The following is a 21,180-nucleotide window of genomic DNA, read 5'->3' as shown; positions in this document are numbered from 1 at the left end:
CAGGAAAACCTAATGAAACATCACAGAAGAACCCAATGACAGCAAATCAGTGCTAAAAAATTTGTAGCAAAGAGGAAAATATTGGACAATTTCTAGGATCTTATAAACAATCCTGTGTCCTAAACATCTAAACCTAAATGAATTTTAAACAGACATTACTCTCAGTGGTTGTTCCAGCATGGACTGAGCTCAAAGTACAATGAAATTTTACCAGTTTACCTTAGATTTTGTTTATTAAAGTTGGTGCTACTAAAACATTTTTTTTAAAAAAATTTAAGCTGCTACATTTAAGAACTTTGCTCTTAGAACCCAGATAATTTATGGAAATAGTCCACCAAGACTGAGAATTGTGCACAAGAGTTACCTGTTTTGTAAGAAGTTCCATACATAATGCTCCTCCCCCCAACACGTACCTTTAAAAAAGAAAGCAAGCATACAAAATCCTCTAAATATAAATATTCCTTAACTTCTAAAGCATTACTAAGAAATCATGCACACAAAATTACAAGATAACATATAACAATGAAACCGTTGTTAGGGATGTAAGACTGGGGCCCATTTCAAATGTTTATAGTCATTACTCTAATACAATCAACTTGTCAAACAAATTGAACAGAATACTTATAAACTTTTCCAATGTCAAAACTGTTTTCTTAGCTGGCATTCAAGTGTTCCTCTGTCCCTGCAGCTCTCCCTGCACCCTGTGGCAAGGCTGCGAACTCTGCTCTGCTGTCTGCCCTCTCCAGAGTTACACACTGCAGCAGGGAGCTATACAGCCTGAACTGCTTTAGCTGCTTTGTTGAGGCAGAACAGTAGAGTGTGTCCCCACCCCAACACACTGAGACTCCACAGTGGAGCCCACACACCACCTAACATAGCTTCACAAAATTTAAACTGTCTTCTTAGACTGAAAGCTGTGTTTTAGACATACTTCAGAAATTTTCAGTCAGTCAGCAGTTTGCCTCTTAGTAGTTGGACTACAAAATCAAAGCTATTTTGACTTTGCCTGGCAGTTTCTGCCACTGAACCCTAAGACAATAGTAGCATGGGGTCTCAACTAGCATCACATCACCATCCTAAACTCTTAGTACGGTCAGAGGATCCGTCTCTCTAGAATGTTTTTCCTTTCTTTTGTGTATTATGTGGTGCATGTCTGTTATGTACACATGTTGGTATGAAGGCCAGAGATAAACCTCAGCTGCCTTCCCAATGAACCTGGTGCTCACCAATTTGGCTAGACTGGCTAGCCAATCAGTTTCAAGGATTTCTCCTTGGCCCCACTTCTCCAGTGCTAAAATTAAAAGCACACGCCACCATACCTAGATTTTATGTGGGTTCTGGGGAATCTGAGCTCAGGTCCTAGTTTCTCAGCACACATTTTACCAACTGAGTCATCTCTTTCATTCCTAGAACATTTTTTAAATTCTTATTTCCCTTTTTCTATACCATTTAATGACAGGTGGATCCAATATCCATGGTTAAGTGTGCTTACCAGAGAAAGGAGGGGAAAAAATGACTTGTTACACAATTTATAATGTTACAGCAGTTTTGGTGTTGCTATACTTGGCTAGGTGAAGGCTAGTGTTTTGAGCAAGAGATACAAAAGTTTAAAAATCGCCATTATTTCCACCCTGTGTTTATTTTGTATATGTAAATATTTGGTTAGGTTACCTAATATTCTTCTTCCAAAAATGGTCCAAGTTTTATGGTAGAAAAGCTACTTTCCCTGCCTAATCCAAAAGCATATAGGGAATGTTTAAAAGTAACAAAATGAATCTTAGCCGGGCTTTAATCCCAGCACTCGGGAGGCAGAGGCAGGTGGATCTCTGTGAGTTCGAGGCCAGCCTGGTCTACAAGAGCTAGTTCCAGGACAGGAACCAAAAGCTTCGGAGAAACCCTGTCTCGAAAATCAAAAAAAACAAAACAACAAAAAAACAAACAAACAAAAAAAAAACAAAAAAAAACGAATCTTCACAATTCTAAACATCTTTGTTCTGTGTTCTTAGCCTGTGATCTCTACTCATTCTAAAAGTATCTGTGAACAGCAGCACTATAACAGCTTGCCAAACGTAGCAACAAGATCCCTAAGGGTTCACTTCAGCTTTTCTGAACATCACTCAGAACTTTGGGATTCTGACAGTGCAACACTTCCCAAACAACAAACCAGAGGACACCATCTCCTGAGATGGCAAAGTGAGGGGGGGAAAGACTAAAGAAATTTAGAATAAGTTACTTAGCATCTTTGTGGAAGACAGATTTAGAAGTTATTTAGTGTCTCTGGAAAATCACATCAAGTCTCCAAGAAGTACCTTTGGAAAGAACATCACTTAGTCTGGTGTCCAAAATGCCTATTAATATACCACAGAACTTTTTGGGAGATACAGCAAAGAATTGGGCCACAGGCAGCTAAGTCAACTTTTAAAGGCGTATTCCCAGATCATGTTGTAGACATCTAAATGGCTCAATACATCATAAAAATGGATTTAAGGCCATGTTTTCTGTTTGTTTTTCTATTTAGCTGAGCTTTACAGATACTATTGGCCAGTTCTGCAATATTCTGCAGTTCCAGCATCAGTTCATATATATTCTGACTACACTGAGAAATCTTAGCAGGATGTGATCTCAAAAACATAGCATCTATACTTATATTTGCTTTGCACATTTGTTTCTATATTACAAGAGACTATTCTAAGAAGTTCTGAAGTCTGTCTTTAGGAGTCACCAGTACTATAAACAAAATGTAACCAACTACTCTCTCAAACACAGAAATGATCAGCCTAGGGACAATATTTTTAGATTTTATTATTACAGTAGGAATCGCTTCACAAAGTGGAATTATTTATAATAGCCAGAACCTGGAAACAACCTAGATGTCCTTCAATGGAAGAATGGATGAAGAAAGTGTGGAATATATACACATTAGAGTACTACTCAGCAGTAAAAAACAATGACTTCTTGAATTTTGCATGCAAATGGATGGAAATAGAAAACACTATCCTGAGTGAGGTGTCCCAGACCCAAAAAGATGAACATGGGATGTACTCACTCATAATTGGTTTCTAGCCATAAATAAACGACATCAAGTCTGTAATTTGTGATTCTAAAGAAGCTAAATAAGAAGGTGAACCCAAAGAAAAACATATAGTTATCCTCCTGGATATGGGAAGTAGACAAGATTGCCGAGCAAAAAATTGGGATCTTGGGGGTGGGGTGGGATAGGGGTAAGGGGAGATGGGGAGAGAAAAGTGAGAAGGGGAGGATGGGGGGAACTTGGGGAATTGGGATAGTTGGGATAAAGGAAGGATGGATATGGGAGCAGGGAAGTATTTATCTTAATTAAAGGAGCCATCTTAGGGTTGGAAAGAGACTTGAACCTAGAGGGGCTCCCAGGTGCCCAGGGGGATGTCCCCAGTTAGTTCCTTGGGCAGCTGAGGATAGGGAACCTGAAATGGTCCTATCCTATAGCCATACTGATGAAAATCTTGCATATCACCATAGAACCTTCATCTGGCGATGGATGGAGATAGAGACAGAGACCCACATTGGAGCACCGGAATGAGCTCCCAAGGTCCCAATGAGTAGCAGAAGGAGGGAGAACATGAACAAGGAAGTCAGGACCGTGAGGGGTGCACCCACCCACTGAGACAGAGGGACTGATCTATTGGGAGCTCACCAAGGCCAGCTGGACTGGAACTGAAAAAGCATGGGATAAAACCGGACTCTCTGAGCATGGCGGACAATGAGGGCTGAGGAGAAGCCAAGGACAATGGCACTGGGTTTTGATCTTATTTCATGTTCTGGCTTTGTGGGAGCCTAGCCAGTTTGGATGCTCACCTTCCCAGACCTGGATGGAGGGGGGAGGACCTTGGACTTTCCACAGTGCAGGGAACCCTGACTGCTCTTCGGACTGGAGAGGGAGGGGGAAAGGAGTGGGGGGAGGGGGAGAGGAGTGGGAGGAGGGGGAGGGAAACGGGAGGCTGGGAGGAGGCGGAAATTTTTTTTCAATTAAAAAAAAATTCTCAAAGAATTTTTCTTAAAAGATTTATTTTCATCCATGTGTTCATATGCCCGCAGAAGCCAGAAGAGGGCGTTAAATCCCTTGAAACTAGAGTGACATGTAGCTGGAAGCCAACTCGCGTGGGTGCTGGAAACTGAAGTCAGGTTCTTAGGAAGGGAAACAACTGCTCTCTAACTGAGCCATCTCTCCTGCTCCCCTACAAGCAGTTAATGATTCCTATATGGGGGACTATGGAACATTTCATAATCAACTTGATCTTTTCCATGCCTCCCATAGCCTCCTAACTACAAAAAGAAGCAATATAAAATTCAGTATGGCTGTATGGCAAACACCTATCTACACTGGGATCAGCTCCAGTCAACTCAGGTTTCCCAATTATCACTGTGACTGCACTCAATATCACAGGCCTATGGGAACCACAATAACTATAACTTTCCTGAAATCCTCAATGGTCTATATTTGAAAATGCTTTTTCAAAAGACAGGATCTTAACAAATATTGACTACATTAACTAATATCCATATCTGGATGGATGGATGGATGGATGGATGGATGGATGGATGGATGGACGGACGGATACTGTACAGCCAAGGCTAGCCTGAAACTCACAATCCTGATCAGTTTCTGACAGTTTGGGATTACAGGCAGGCATACTCAGCTAAAACCCAATTCTTAAGGATCAATATCTATAAATAAAATCCATTACGATATCTACTTATAAATAACTAATTTGTACCAGCCTGAATGTAGACCCCAAGTCAGCGCTATCAGTTTCATCTGGGGATGTCTTAGAAATGTAAATCCTCTGGCTCCCTCAACTGACACAAAATTGCAAAAACTCAGCCTTCCCAGGGTCCAACTAGTTCTGCAAAGGACCCTGACACGCACAATCACAGAAAAGTAAATGTGTATGTAACTTACCCTCCTGAGAGAACAGGTAACACCACTCGAACAAATGGAGGATCAAATGGAAAATTATCCTAGAAAAATGCAAGTTTAATTAATTTTAAGAACATCATTTTTAATTTTGCAATATTTAGAAGGTTTTCAAGTAATCAATAGAAAATGTATCCTCCTATTATCTGGTAATATAAAGGTCATAAAAGTGAAATTAGTACCAAACTAAAGATGAGAAACAGGTAACTAAAAATGTCAAATATGGAATTCAAGTCAGGACAGAATAGGGCAGAGCTGCATTAACTCACGTTGTACACTAAGTAGCATGGCTGTGGGCAGGCCCAGAAGAGGAATGGAAGAGGTTAGCAAACTGCAGAATGCAGACTCGCAGCAAGGAGACAAGAGGAGGGGCTGGAACACACCAAAGAAAGACCTGGGCCTTCTGCATGTCAGGTTGGGCCTAAGGGGAACAACAGCCAACTACCCCCGCAGGGAGTCAAGTCTGGCTCTCAGCCCTCTCCATCACTGATTCTCTAGATGTCCTCACTGCCTGTGGCCCTGACAGGGGCAAATGTTAATCCCCCCGGGGAAGAATACAATACCGTAAACCCCTCTGCAATCTCTCACATACAATGTGCATCTTTACTAAGACTTAAGACAAAAGGACAACACAATGAGAAGACAGAAGCAGAGCAGCAAAACCAGAGTCAGCAGGCACATGTTAGAGTAACCAAACATCTGGAAGGAAGAGAAGAAGCAAAACCTCAGCAGAACTGCATACAGTAAAACGGAACCCATAGGGTTCTGGACTCTAGAGCTACAAGAATTAACAACCTAATGAGTGACTGAGACTACAGCAACAAACTGCAGAAAAGAGATTCAGTAAATAGAAAACACATCACAAATATCACAAACATCCAAAATGAAGTTAGAAAAGGTAGAAAAAGGGTAGAAAGGGTGGGAAAATGCAAAAAAATAACAAAAGTCACAAGGTTTATCACACACTTAAGCCTTAGAAAGAGAACGGGGCAGAAAAACTGGATAAGAATTTTTCAAAGACCCCTCAGGTTTGGCCACTGTGTGCACTTTCAGGAAAGATTAGAGGTGAAAGGTATCTTCAGAGTTAGCAACTTGCCAACCTAAAAAAATCTATATTCCGCAAGCATGCAGTTAAAGCCAGCCAAAGCAGCACATGCCTGTAACTCCAGCAATCAGGAAGAGTTTGAGACCAGTCTGTGCTTCATAGCAAGACCTTGTCTCAAAAAAAAATCAAATCAAATCAAATTTTACCATCTACAAACTGTACTAAAAAGAAACACTCAACAATATTTTTCAGGCAGGAAAAAGATCATGCTATATACAACCTGAGAATAAGGAACATGAAAATTCCAAATCTGTCTGGTCCCAGAATCCAAGTATAGAATGTAAATCCATATGTTGAGTACATGAACTCAAATGTTCTAAGGCTATGAGACTACAAGAGCAAAAAATGAATATTGGACTTTGACAATTCAAGGATATATATGGGAGGAGTAAGAGAACTAAGCTAAAAGGCAGAAAATGGTAGAGTCATAAGAAAATCTAAAGGGGTGGGGGACATAGCACATTAAGTAGAAAATCACCTATAATGTGGTAGATTTAAACCCAATATCAATAGTAACATTCAAAACAATAGCTAAGTGGCTTCAAAAAGTCAAAGATGATGCTGAAGAGATGCCTGGACCAAGGGAAGTCAGGTACGTCAGCACATGCCGGTGACTCCAGCACTAGGGAGACAGGGATAAGAGGATCTCAGTCTAGGCAGAGGACCTGTCCCTTCTCTGACCCTAAAAAGGTGGAGAAACATCTCATCATGTGGATAGTAGCTAAAGCCACCCAGAGTGTTAGAAATTAGTTCCCTGACAAGCAGGCTGGTAAAGCCGGCCATAACTTCCTACAGCAGCTGGACGGGGAGACGACTTCCTGCTCCTGTTGGAGAGACCAAGGGACGCCAATAGAAATTATGTCCAATTTTTATGTTCAAACAACATGATTAAAAGGGAAGTGATGCTATTTTTAAAACTCATTTTGAGGCAAGATAGGAACAAATATGCTTTATCCAATTATTTCCAAGAGGACAAAAAGTTGAAAAACAATTACCATACTTTCAGTAACTTTCCCTGCCTGCTCACAAGCTTTCAAGGAACATAAAAATTATCAAAATTGGCTGAGTGGTGGTGGTGCACACCTTTAATCCCAGCATTGGGAAAGGCAGAAGTAAGTGTATCACTGTTGAGTTCAAGGCCAACCTGGTCAACAAGAGCTAGTTCCAGGACAGCTAGGGCTGTTTCACATAGAAACCCTGTCTCAAAAAAAAAAAAAAAAAAAAAAAATTCAATCCTCCCAGCAGAAGAGGCTCGCTTCTAGTGGCTACAATGGATTATCTTAGATTTCTACTGCAAGTTAGAAAGACACCTGCCCTTTCATACATACAGCCAACTTTCAATTCTACCTCTAATTTAACAGATTAACAAAAACATGGGACATACAACTTGGAAAAACAGAACTATTATTAGAACAATCTCTAAACACATGATCCTGAATGATTAGCTATAAAATCTCTTTTGATTACTTGAGAACTACTTTCAGTTTCAAAAAGTAAGTCTAAGCCGGGCGGTGGTGGCGCACGCCTTTAATCCCAGCACTCGGGAGGCAGAGGCAGGCGGATCTCTGTGAGTTCGAGGCCAGCCTGGTCTACAAGAGCTAGTTCCAGGACAGGCACCAAAGCTACAGAGAAACCCTGTCTCGAAAAACCAAAAAAAAAAAAAAAGTAAGTCTACATCAGAGTTTAGAGACTTCTCCATAAACTGTGCCCTGGGATTCAACTAATAAAGATCTTTATAAATTCTAAATATGAAGAAAATATTCTTTAATATCTTCGTTTCTTCCTTCAAAACATCTTAAATCCTGTTTCACCTACTGTACCATAAACAAGCTCTATACCATTTCTGGCTAGGATTACAGTCAAAGCCTCCAGCTGGTCTCCTGGAAATTACTAGACACTATTCCCCAGCACTGTTATCTCCTGGAAATTACTAGACACTATTCCCCAGCACTGCTGAAAGCGCGATGACTGTTACGACAAAACAAGAAGCTGAGCAGACACTGACCCACAAAGGGCAGATCCTAGACACTGTGCGCTTGCCATGTTCTTCTCCACAGCCCAACAGCCAGCTCCCTTGTCCCCAGAAGGACTACAAATCCAGAGCCTTAAAGAGCATGAGACAATTCCAAGTCACTTGGGTAAACGATGTGGACCGACAGACACTGTGACTGTGTGACAACTGCTACACTAGTCCTCTTCAGCTCAGAAGAACAGGGCAAAGAGAAGCCCTGCATCACCTCAACATAAATCCTCAAAACACCTCAATCTCGCGGAGGTTCTCAGTCATTAGATTTTATTATATTATACATTAAATCACAACATTTTATCTAGAGCCTTTCTTAACTTTTATTTTTAACATCTTCAAAATAACTAAGTGTAACACAAACTCAGAAAGGAACATAAATATACACCTTTACAAAGTATTGTAAAGTGGATGCCCACATGACCAACACTCTAGTAGGTGAACAGTCTACAAGCAGGATGCCCACAGATGTCCCTTTCTGCTCAGCAGCCCCTTGCCCTAATGTGTATAGTGATTGCCCCTTTGCTCTCTAGTTCTGCTGCCTAGATATGAGCCCCAACTTCAGTGTTTCTGAGCTTTCTTCTTGCTGTTGCTTACCTAAAAAGTCTTCCTAGAATTTTTTTTTTCTAATTTTACCAGGTTCCCCTGCCCCATGCAATTTCAGTACAGTAGAAGTATGTATGTTTTGTGGCTAAAGACCATTATAATGTCTAAGAATATCTCATTTAAAGGACCAATTTTCACCTACCTATACTGACAATGCGTGTCCTATACTAGTTTTACAAACTTTTGAACTCTATACAAATTGAACTAAACAAAATGACTAGGAATTGAGCCTAGTTCCTTCCGCTTAACACTGTATAGAAGACTGGTTCATCTTCTCAAATGTGTCTGTCTATCGCACAGATTCCACACTCTCCACTTTATGTAACTGGGGTTATTTTTGGTTTAGGGTTATGACAAGCAATGCTGCTCTGAACACTCTCATTTATGTTTCCTCGTCTGTCTAAGCACTCACGTCTTGTGGAATATATTTATCTCATAAATTTCCTGTAACTAGACAGGTCCAGTATCAACTTTTAATCCTAGCACTCAGGAGGCAGAGGCATGCAGACCTCTGAGTTGGAGGCCAGTCTGGTCTAGATAACAAGCTCCAGACGAGTCAAGGTTACACAGTGAGACATAAATCAAACAATCAATCAATCTATCTATCAATCAATGCTGAACTATATAGGATATGAATATATTCCTGTTTCCAAGGCAGCTGAACCCATTAGAAGAACATGGAATCCCATTACAATATTCTTACCTTAAAAGAGAAGTTAAGCAAAATATATTCTATGCCTTCTTTTTCTTTTAAGATCTGAAGATCACTGTGCAAAGGACTATCAGAGTCAACCCTAAGAATAAAACAAAAGCCAGTTCAAACAAGGTTAGAAAACCCTTTCTTACTAAACTCCAACTGAACCAATCCAAGAGGGACAACAGAGCCTCAGAGTAAGCTCAAACAGAAGTTCTAAAGTGATCCACAGTCCCAGAAAAAGATGGATCACAATGGGCTCTAGTTCCTTGGGAACAAAGAAAATTTAAAATTAACAGTCATTTCAAAAGAACAACAGCCGGTTACACGTAATTTTTCAAACTCAAAAACGTTCTGATGATATACTTTCCTAAAATTATAATTTTAGCCAAGGAGTTTAAGGAAATAAATTTACCACTAGTAAAACCATGAAAAGTAGATCACTGCAAAAAATTCTTTAACTCTTCTATATGTACCGCCTAAACCTCCTTACTTCACACATCAACAGTATTGCACAGTTCCATATTGTTTCTAAGTTGTCACTGTCTTAAAACACTCAACCTTCCTCCCTGACTTTATCCAGGAAGCCTCAGAAACAGCTCCCTTAATTAATCTAACAACTACTTCCAGAGTAGTAATGTCCAGGTAAATGCCAGAATATAAAAGTATAAAATTGATGAGAAAATAAAAAAAAGAAAAAGAAAACCGAAATATTTCATTGCAGAAAGTAGATCTGCATAAGAGGCACTTACTTGTGTAGTTTGACATGCCAGTCATATAAGCTGTCATTTATTAGTTCCACTGAATAAATCCCTGTGGAAACACAGGCACACTGGTTATTCTTCATTTGATTATGTATTACTCTAGTGTAAATAAATTTACATATTAAATATACTAAATATCCAGTAACAGTCAATTTTTACTATTAAAATAATTAAAGCTGAGGTGGTGGGTGGTGGCGCTCGCCTTTAATCCCAGCACTTGGGAGCAAGAGGCAGGTGGATCTCTGTGAGTTAGAGGCCAGCCTGGTCTACAAGAGGTAGTTCCAGGCCGGGCGGTGGTGGCGCACGCCTTTAATCCCAGCACTCGGGAGGCAGAGGCAGGCAGATCTCTGAGAGTTCGAGACCAGCCTGGTCTACAGAGCTAGTTCCAGGACAGGCTCCAAAGCCACAGAGAAACCCTGTCTCGAAAAAAGCAAAAAAAAAAAAAAAAAAAAAAAAAAAAGAGGTAGTTCCAGGACAGGATCCAAAGCAACACAGAGAAACCCTGTCTCAAAAAAACAAAAACCAAAAAATAAAAATAAAAAATAAAGCTGTCAACTAAAAGATACTTTAATGAATTAAACAAAAACTGATTACTACTCACTTTCACTAAAAACATATATTATGCAAATAATTTTTCTATGTATGCAGATACTTCTAAGAAAATAGAATCCTTCTATATAAACTATCTTCACCTTTGAGATGTCTTTTTTCTCTGCCAATCTTTTTACAGCATACATGTAACTTATTTTTTATTATTTGTATTATTTTATATATGTGTGTATCAATCTATGCCACATATGTGCATGCCTGTGGAGGCCATCATGGACTCAGACACCCTAGACCTGGAGTTAGAGGCAGCTGGGAGCCTCTGACATGAGTGCTGGGACCTGAACATGGACCCTCCACAGAAGCTAAGTGCTCTTAACCACTCTCTAGTCCTTAGCCACACCCTAGCCAATCTTTAAAACAACTTGACATTATTTTTTGATGAATACAGAATAATTGAGCTTATTATTCCTAAATTGGTTATTTCTTGCTTATTAATACTGCAATATTTTTTTTTCCTCGAGCTCTATAGCACTCAAATCTTACTGGATAATAAAGACTTTTTTCTTAATTCATACTGCTGAGGAATGAATCCCAGGGCCCCATGCACTATAGAAATGTTCTACCAATGAGCTACATCTCCAGCCCTGAAAATGAACATTTTCTTCATACAATTATGAAATGGGGAAATCCATCAATTTTGAAAAGAATACCACTCCTATGTTTAAGTTTTATTGTTTCAGAAGAAAACTATAAAAATAAATTCAGCAAGTTTTTTCTAGTACAACAAAATATATTAACCTTACTTATTTTAAAAAGTAGTACTACTCATGCTTTTGACAGAAGATAAAAATCATGAATTTATCTCCATCAGGAAGAAGGCAAAAGAACAATTATGGTGTATTTGTATAATTTTTTTAAATACAAAAAAATAAACTAATTTTATCTCCTACATTTTTTAGAATTTCATTAAACCTGAGTTTTGCATCCCTAAAATAAAGTCAATACAAATTTCTAACTCTGTCTTCCTATATTAATCACATCTAAGCTGGGTGTGAGGCACACATGTCTAACCCCATCATGATTAAACAAAAAAATAATGAGTTCAAAGCCAGTTTAGGCTAAATGGTCCTCCATCACTCCTCAGAGGGAACAAATGGCCAGCAGAGCCAGGGCCTCACCTGCCTTGTAGCTCTGTGATCTGTAGACGTCCCTGAGCTCCTTCATGAGTCGATCTGATGCTTGCACTGACCCGGACACTGCACCCTGAAACAACACGTAATTAAAAGCTTAAGATATCAGAGTCTGATGTAAAACTTTACAATGACATTGGGGAAACAACATTCAATGTTAAGAAGTAAAGATGTGCCACACAATAGTGGAACTACCTTTAATCGCAACTGGGAGGCAAAGGCAGGCAGATCTCTGACTTAAGGCCAAACTAGTCTACAGAGTGAGTTCCAGAACAGCCAGGGTTACACAGAGAAACCCTGTTTGGTGAGGGGGGAGGAAAGAAAAAGAGGGGAGGGAGAGGGGAGGAAAGAAGAAAAAGGAAAGGAAAGGAAAGGAGGGCAAGAAGCTCAACTGAATAAAGAATTATGAAGTAACAAGAAAAACAAAAAACTGAAGACATGTCTAGCTTGTTCATATCATGAGGATGCCTCACAGTATGCCCAGAACACCGCAGATTCTGTTACAGCTTAGAGTTCAGTATGAGTCTATTTCAAACCACAACTTCTAAAAATGTTAGAAGGCCCTCACCATGACACGGCATTGACTGAAACAGGATTCTAGTCAATAAGACAAGATGTTATACACTTGAGGTCTAGCTACATCATAAGAAAACAGCACACTATCTTCACACAGCTTGGTTTTCCTTCACAGCACTGGGACATTTCTAAAGATGAAGCTGAATGCAAATTTTTTTCATTAAATAAAAATGAAGATTTTAGACTGAGATAGCTCAGCAGGTAAAGGCACTTGTTTCCAAGTCTGATGACCTCAGTTTGCTTCCCAGGGCCCACACTGTACAAGGAGAAAACTGATATCCACAAGTTGTCCTCTGATTCATGTGTGTGCTATCGCAAGCACCCTCCTCCTATACACACATGCAAAAATAATTAAAAAAAAAAATCACAAAGCTTAAAGGTTGTTAAAAAGGTTACAAAGGTCTATTTCCCAGCTATGTGATCCCGAACTAGTTTTTTTAATGTATATATGTATGGTATACATGTGATCTGCATACCTGTAGCACACTCATGTGTAGGAGCAAATGTACATGTGTACTCATGCATGTACAGGCCCAAAGCTGATGTGTGCAGTGGATCGTTCTTGATTGCCTTGCAACTTATTCAGTGAGGTAGGATCTTTTAATTGAACTACAGTCTAGTGTAACTAGCCAGCAGCTTGCTCAGGAGATTCTGTTTCTGCCTTCTCAGTTGAGAAATATAGGCTGGCCATAATACACTTATGTGGTGGCTTCTAGGGATCTGAACACCAACCAACCCTAACACTCTCTGCTAGGAAGCAACCACTTTAACCATTGAACCATCTCCCAGTCCTTGAGCTGGTTTTAAGCCCTGGTTTTTGCATCTATAAAATATGAAGAGTGCCTAATTCCTACAACAGCTATGAAGATTCTATGAAGATTAAATGGGAAGGTAATATAAAGCACTTAAGTCTTATATTATTATGTCAGAGTATCCAATAATACGTAGCTGGTCTAACTATATAAAGCATACAAACCGGAGCCCATCATAAGACATAGCAAGTAAAGTATTAGTTCAGGATGCTACAAACTTACTTTAATAATAAAGATGTGGGCTTAAAATTAAAGTTCTCTTCAATAAAAGTGCCAATTAAATTAGCATATGAAATATGATTGAAGGAAGGATAAGACTTTATTTGTTACAATTCTTGATATTAACTTGCATAACAAGTTATTCGCAGTGTTTGCCCAGCGGGCCCTGACATCATGGAGTTTAATAAGCTGCTCTAATTCAGGGCAGTAGGTGTCAGATAACCAGAGTACCATTACATACTTCCCTTGTCTGGGCAACACACACACACACACACATACACACACACTTCATTTTTCGTAAGTCATCCAAAGGCTATGCACTGTTTGCCTACATTTTAAAGCTGAACAATCTGAGGCCACACAAGCATTGTTTGTCACCAAACAATGAACCTCATACTGCTATGTTGCTTCTCACAAAAGGCATGATAAATCACCTGACATAGTGGTGCATACCTTTAAGCCCAGCACTCAGGAGGTAGAAACAGGCAGATCTCTGAATTGAAGGCCATCCTGGTCTATGCAGAGTTCCAGGCTATCCAGAGCTACATAGTAAGACTTTGTAGAGCGTGAGGGGTGGGGTTAAGTAAATCCAAAGAGAAAAATTATTTCTGGGTTGGTTAGACATGAAAGACAGAGGTCAGATTAATGGGGAGACAGAGTCCCAGTAATACTCCGTAGGAGGCCGAATCTGAACATACAGAAATCATGGTAGGGGAGCAAGTAAAGAAGCAACAATAGGATGAAAAGAGGGGTTTTCTCTCGGTTCGTTTCTGTCATTGTGATAAAAATACCCTAGCAAAAACTAACTCATGGAAAGAATGGGGTTTATTTCAATCTACAATTCCATGTCACAGTCTATCACTTTGGATAAGTCGAGAAAAGAACTTCAAATAGGTAGTCATACCACACCTACAGTCAAGAGCAGAGAGAAATGAACGCGTACATGCTCACCCACTTGCTTGCTTGATTGTGGTTTGCTTTTGTCTTCTCTACAGAACTCAAGACTCCCTACGCAGGGAATGGTGTCACCCAAAATAGGCTGAGTCTTTCCACATCAGTTAACTTAGTAAGACAGTTCCTTGACAGGTATGCCTACAGGCCAATTCAATGTAAATAACCCCTCACTGAGATTCTTCCCATCTTAATTCTAGGTTATATCAAGTTGACAATTAACCATCAGAGGATTATTATATATAGAGATAGCAGTATATGTTTCCAAGATATGAAGAACAGATGAACAGGGTAGAAAGTAGCTGTCAACAATCAGGAGAAGCAGCCTAGGTCAACAAAACAAATGACTGAATCCACCACTTAAGGCTGGAAACAGAGGACAGTTGAGACTGGTATATTAATGAATTACCCAATTATTACTTTAACTATTTAACCAGAGTCCAAGTTCTAGATACTTAGTCACACTTACATTTAAATGGTCTTGCCTTTGAGTCTTCCTAATTTTCTCCAATATTGCCAAATTTTCTTTTTCAATCCCTTCGTCCTCTGACTTTTTCCCATTAATAGGCTCTTCTTCCTTCATCTCATAGTGATCCAAGTCTTCCATATCCTACAAAGGAAAAAATTGGCTCATTCAGGTTTCTCTTCTTTGCTAGTTAAGAAGCTAGACAAAAGATAATTTTGAATGGAATAAAAAGAATAAAAGAAAGGAAGGCTGCATCTACTCTATGAGGACAGGACAGGGAACCCACATTCCATTCAGAAGGTCCTCTCCTTCAATGCCTTCTATTAGGAGGAAAGCAGGGTTGAGTACAGCAGATTTCACAACTTCATAAAGTCATGACTATTGCCAAATATGTCATCTTTCAAAATCTATTATGAGGAACTTCTCAAACAATCTAGTGACAGGTGTTAAGAACTTCAGCTATTTATACTTTGTTCTAGAAACCTGACCTCTAGTGTTTTATTCTAAGAAATGTGAACACTAATTCAGGCTTAACTACATCTACTTCATTCTTATAATTACAAAAACAAAATCTACACCTACCCCAAAAAAAGCAAAACAGTTAATTCAGTGGATCATCTATCATATGGTCATTAAAATACTAAAAACAACCTAATTCTCTTTATTTTTGAGACCTGTTCTTATGTAGCACAGGCTGGCTCAAACTCCCTATGTAGCTAAAGATGACCCAGATCTTTTGATACCTCTATGTCTCCTGATGCTAAGATTACAGGCAAGTGCCACCATGCTGTTTTATATGGTGCTTGGGGACCATATGGTGTTGTGGACCATATGGGTTATATGGTGTTGTATGGTGTATGGTGTATGTAAAAGTGTCTACTCAAGAGATTTATTGGGAAGAAAAGAATCCAGGAGGTGGCTGCCTGCCTGTAGGGTGAGAAGCAGCTGCAGATTGAATAGGGTTATATAAGATTTGAGAGCTTTCCAGGGTGGCTTGGGATTGGTGGATTTTTGCAGCCTGACTCTGTGGCAAGCACAGAAATTGGTGGGATTTCAAGCCCTGGTCCTGGGGTCAAGTCAGGGTCAGGATGTTTTTCTTTGGATCAGGTCTCTGGTCTAGTCAGGGGGCCCGGTATTTTTCCCTTGGCCCTTTTCACTGCACACTGTTTTATGTGATGCTCAGGGACCAAGGTCAGGACCTTGTGCATGCTAGGCAAGTACTTTACTAGTCAAGCTATAGACAGACACATAGTTATTTTTTTTCTATCAATAAACACCCGGAAATAAAAAAAAAAAAAAAAACATGGAATATATAGAATCTCCATGCTATCAAAACAAGAACTGAAACAGAAAATGCTAGAAAGGCTTTGAGATCTACATTTAGTGTTTCAAATTATCTGTGGTAAGCATCTCTGGACTTCTATAATTGGGTCATGTGGTAATGAGGCGACTGCAATGGATAGATAAAGACCCTCCGACATCAGGGTGAAGTTTTCAAAAAAGGAATTTGAAAAATATCCGCAGACCAACAACTCTCCCAGTCCATTCTGCTCTTTCCCCATTTATTCCATCTGCTCTAACATATCTATGCCCAAGCTTTCTGACCCTACTGTTCTCAAGCAGCTGCTACTCTAAGATCCAGTCACCAAGACCTCTGCAGGAGTCTTTATTCAACACTTTGGATTGCATATTTTTCCTGCAAATTGGACTGAGGTTAGTGACTACCTTCAATCCAAAACAAACCCAGTGGTCTCCTTCAGCCCTTTACATTCTATCTTGATCAGATTCTGCATAGGGCTTCATGTCCTTATGTTTCTCTCCTATCCTATACTTATTGTCTTCAAAATTTCAATGACTGCCTCCTTAAGCTATATGGCACCCTCCTCTGACCTCAACTCGAACTCAACTCATTTCCATCCACACACTTTGCTTGAATTTTAATCAGCAAATCCGAAATATACCTTATCTTTCAATATTCACAGCACTCTATTCTCTGCTTATGGTCTCCTGATCAACAACCTTATGAAACAAAAATGTTTGTCTCTTACTCTTTGTCTTTTCTATCCAGTTATGTACAACAACAGAACTCCATTTCTCCTCTCCCTTAAAGGATAGCATCCAGTACCCTGAATCACACCACACCCAACATTACCCATGTTAATTCAAATAAAATGAAAATGTCATCCTTTTTACTTGTCTTAATCTAACATCTCCTAAGTCACTTCCCTAAACATCACTGTTCCCTATAAATCTTTTTGGGTTATTTTTCAAGAAAGGGTTTCTCTGTATAACAGTCCTGGCTGTCCTGGAACTCAGAGAGCTGCCTGCCTCTGCCTCCCAAGTGCTGGGATTAAAGTTGTACACCACCACTCAGCCCCTGTCAATCTTTTATTATTTCTCTGTATACCGACTGGGACAGGAGGAAGTTTAATGCTCTCATGCAGTTTGTTCCACCAGGTTAAAGTGCAAGAAAACAGTAAAGCAAGCAGTCTACCAACCACAGTCAGTCTAAACAAATAATTTTAGGAATTATTCTGCTGCCAGACACAAAAAAGTGACTACTTCTTTAGCTTTGAAATATTCTCAAAGTACATTTTAAACAGATTGTTTTTCAAATAAAGTCTGAATAAATTATAAGATCCAAAACAAAAACCAATTATTTTAAAGATCATGAAATTCATATTCATTTTGTCTGGTCAATGGAGGACTGGATCTTCATTTCAAAACCTGAATTTAAATTCAAAGCTTCGAGGTCTAAAAATCTTTTGGTGAATGATAATTGCTTAATGCCTTGGAAAGTTACTCTAAAATTTGTTATTTGAGTGTGTCCTCTCCAAAAATCAGGTATGGTGATATGCTGACTTTAAAGAGACCTTCCCTATTGCTGACAACACCACACACTTAAGATAGAGCACTCAAAAGATGGGAACTGGATCTCACCAGGAGCCTCTGTCCTGTCTATGGATCTCACCAGGAGCCTCTGTCTTGTCTATGGATCTCACCTGGATTCTCTGCCCTATCCTAGATCTCACCAGGAGCCTCTGTCTTTATGGATCTCACCTGGATTCTCTGCCCTATCCTAGATCTCACCTGGAGTCTCTGTCCTGTCTATGGATCTCACCTGGATTCTCTGCCCTATCCTAGATCTCACCTGGAGTCTCTGTCCTGTCTATGGATCTCACCTGGATTCTCTGCCCTATCCTAGATCTCACCTGGAGTCTCTGTCCTGTCTATGGATCTCACCAGGAACCTCTGTCCTGTCTATGGATCTCACCAGGAGCCTCTGTCCTGTCTACCCTCCATGGTTCCAGTAAATACTATGCAAGCTGCCAAGGAAGTGGAGCAATTAAAACAGCCCTCCCCAAGTGCAAGGCACAATTTCAATTATGGCAAAATATGCATAAAGGTGCAATAAATGGCAGTCATAAGTCGGAGGCAATCAACAGCTGTCTATCTAAAGGCCCACTCAACAGGAGAGTAATCGTGCCTGGTACTGGACACCTAGGCAGCTTTCCTGGAACTAGTGAAGTCATATACTTTAGAAAAAGTGAACTACTGCAACTTTACTAAATCAGTGTAATTCCTTACTATATTCTAAATCATCTTTTCCTCTTACCCACACATGTAGCTATCACCCTTCATGAAAACAGCCTTTCTTTACAGCAAATGGGAACCATCAAAGAAAACTATGACTGGACACAATGCAAAGATCAATGGATCTTGCGAAGTCCAGCCCCAGTGGTAACATCTGTATCACAGCTCCTGCATCTCTGGCTCAGGGAACATCAAAGAAAAGGGGGGCAGAAAGACTTTAAAAGCCAAAGTAACAAAAAAATCCATTGTGAAAAAGTCTCTCTTAAAAAGAGATTAATAAAAAGACTAGAACAATGACAATATTAATGGACATGTAAAATAGAAGAGGAAAATTTTCAGGGGTTCCCACTCCTAGACAAAGACCTACAAGCAATTACTGACTGCTGGGAGAGGGAAAATTAGCCTCTCCCAGGGGTGAGCCCCCTCATTTTGTGTGTGTGTGTGTGTGTGTGTGTATATATATATATACACACACACACAAACAGCATATATATATATACACACACACACACATATACATACATGTGTATACATATATACATACGTGTGTATATATGTGATACACATACATATACTCATACTCAGCAAATATACATACTCGTGCAAACACATACATTCATACATACCAATAATAAAGAAAAAGAAGCTATCAATTTTGGAGTGGGAGAACATGGGAGAGGTTCGAGGGAAAGCAATGTAATTCTATTTCAATTAAGACCACAATAAAATATAAAAATTGAAAAGATTCAAAGAGTCAGGCAGTGGTGGCTCATACCTTTAATCCCAGTACTCACAAGGCAGAGGCAGGATCTCTGAGTTGGAGACCAGCATGGTACAGAGCAAGTTCCAGACAGCCAGGGCTATACAGAGAAACTGCCTTGAAAAACAAATGGTGGAAAGAAATATGGCCTATAACAGAAGCCTCCTTCCTCAATAATGGAATCAAACCCTCTATAAAGGAAGCTGAACAGGTCATTTGGCTAGGGTGTTCTCCACTTCTGATTTCTACCCTCACAAGACACTACATGCTAGCTAGCACCCTGATTCTAAACTTCATAGCTTCCTGAACTGTGCAAACATATATTACCCAGTCTTGAGTATTCTAATTCCAGTAGCACAAAACAGACTAAAACAAAGTCCTTTATTTTCAGCAAGCAGTTCCTGTGATATCCTTGAATTTTCCTTTCATTCAAATATTATATATATATATATATATATATATATATATATATATATATATATATATAAATGTTTATACTGTGTTCATGTGGTTATGGAGACTAAATGTGTTGTGAAATATTCCTTTAAACTGTGTGAAGATGTATCACTGTGATTGGTTTAATAAAGAGCTAGGCAGGAAGAGATTAGGTAGGACCTGGGGACAGAGAGCTCTGGGAAAATGAAAGGAAGAAGATCAGCCAAACACAGAGGAAGCAGGATGGGTCAAATGGAGATGAAACAAGCACATGAAAGAATATAGATTTTAAAATATGAGTTAATTTAAGTTTAAGAGCCAATGGTATGAGCCTAAGCTATGGCCAAGCTTTCATAATTAATAATAAGTCTCTGTCACTTTTTGTGAATTGGTAGCACAAAAGGAAAAAAAAATCCATTTATAAATGGCATCCAACAGGGGGCTCAAATATCCAAACACAAGGCCCAAGAAAGGTAAGAAAAGTTCTAGACAAGGAGCTGAACATAATTTCCTAGACCAACAGTCTCTCTAGCAGGCTGATGCTTAGCAGCATACAGCAGCATGGCTACCAGCTGCTGCCTGAGGGCTAGAGCCAGCTGCCAGTGTCATGTACCAGTGCCATGTACTAAGCTGAACCATGCAGTGGCTGACATAGCAGTTTAAGATTTGTCTCACACCATCAGAGAACAATACAAATGCTCAGTAAAGACAGATCCAGAACCCCCCCCCAAAAAAACCTCTAACTATAGTGTGTTTTAAAAAATGTGTGTATGCTTTAAAAAAATGGGTATAGACAGTCATAGAAAAATAGTTTATAAATAATAAGATAAAGTCTTTAAAGAGAGAATACAACAATATAAAAAGGATTAGCCACATAAAAATACAGTGTGGATCCTATCTGGTATCTTGTTGACTTTAAATTTTTTGACTGCTGATAAGCAAACATTAGCTACTAAGGCACTGGATTATGAAACTCCTAAACTAAACCAAACTATAAATTTAAAAATGTCTTAACTTCAAAATGGAAGTCAAAAAATATGTTGCATTGGAGAATAGGTTATGCTTTTATTTCCAAGAAAATGAAGAGCCAGCTATCTAGAATAATAAATTCAGGTTAGTAGTCAGTCACCTATAACAATCAAAACTTATAGTCATGTTAGGTATGTTTTCAAGGTCAAACATATATTTTAGATAGGTGGTTTTCAAACACTTCAGAGATCTACAGAATATGGCATTTAAGATATTTAATAACATAAGGTTTTTCATGACAGTGAGACATGTCTGCTCCTGGCAGCACCAATCTACTTAAAAGAAAAAAAAAAAAAAAGGATGATGGGCATCAAAGAACCTCCATATGGAGTTTGCTTTCTCTATGGGAAAAGGTAGCCCCTGGGCAAAGAAAGTTCCCTTGCTTCAACTGCTGGCAGTATACTGTCCAAACTGGACCAGCAGGACACAAAGGAAAGCATCTGCCTAACTTTG

The 21,180-nt window shown here is 39.3% G+C and overlaps 1 protein-coding gene across 3 annotated transcripts in view; it reads right to left on the bottom strand.

Moving 5' to 3' along the window:
• The window catches only part of Ube2q2 (ubiquitin conjugating enzyme E2 Q2), a 59,666-nt gene that overhangs the window by 9,161 nt on the left and 29,325 nt on the right, over positions 1 to 21,180 (bottom strand). For all 3 annotated transcript variants that reach the window (XM_057768182.1, XM_057768181.1, XM_057768180.1), the window contains 6 exons: positions 14,913 to 15,053; positions 11,874 to 11,958; positions 10,135 to 10,195; positions 9,392 to 9,482; positions 4,940 to 4,998; positions 365 to 413 (listed from right to left, as the gene is read on the bottom strand). In XM_057768182.1, the coding sequence (XP_057624165.1) occupies positions 365 to 413; positions 4,940 to 4,998; positions 9,392 to 9,482; positions 10,135 to 10,195; positions 11,874 to 11,958; positions 14,913 to 15,053 (486 nt within the window). The remainder of the gene's footprint in view (positions 1 to 364; positions 414 to 4,939; positions 4,999 to 9,391; positions 9,483 to 10,134; positions 10,196 to 11,873; positions 11,959 to 14,912; positions 15,054 to 21,180) is intronic.

Source organism: Chionomys nivalis, chromosome 4 (assembly GCF_950005125.1).
Source record: "Chionomys nivalis chromosome 4, mChiNiv1.1, whole genome shotgun sequence".
Taxonomy (NCBI): Eukaryota; Metazoa; Chordata; class Mammalia; order Rodentia; family Cricetidae; genus Chionomys; species Chionomys nivalis.
The sequence above is the reverse complement of the archived record's forward strand: the minus strand, read 5'-3'. Positions and strand labels throughout refer to the sequence as shown.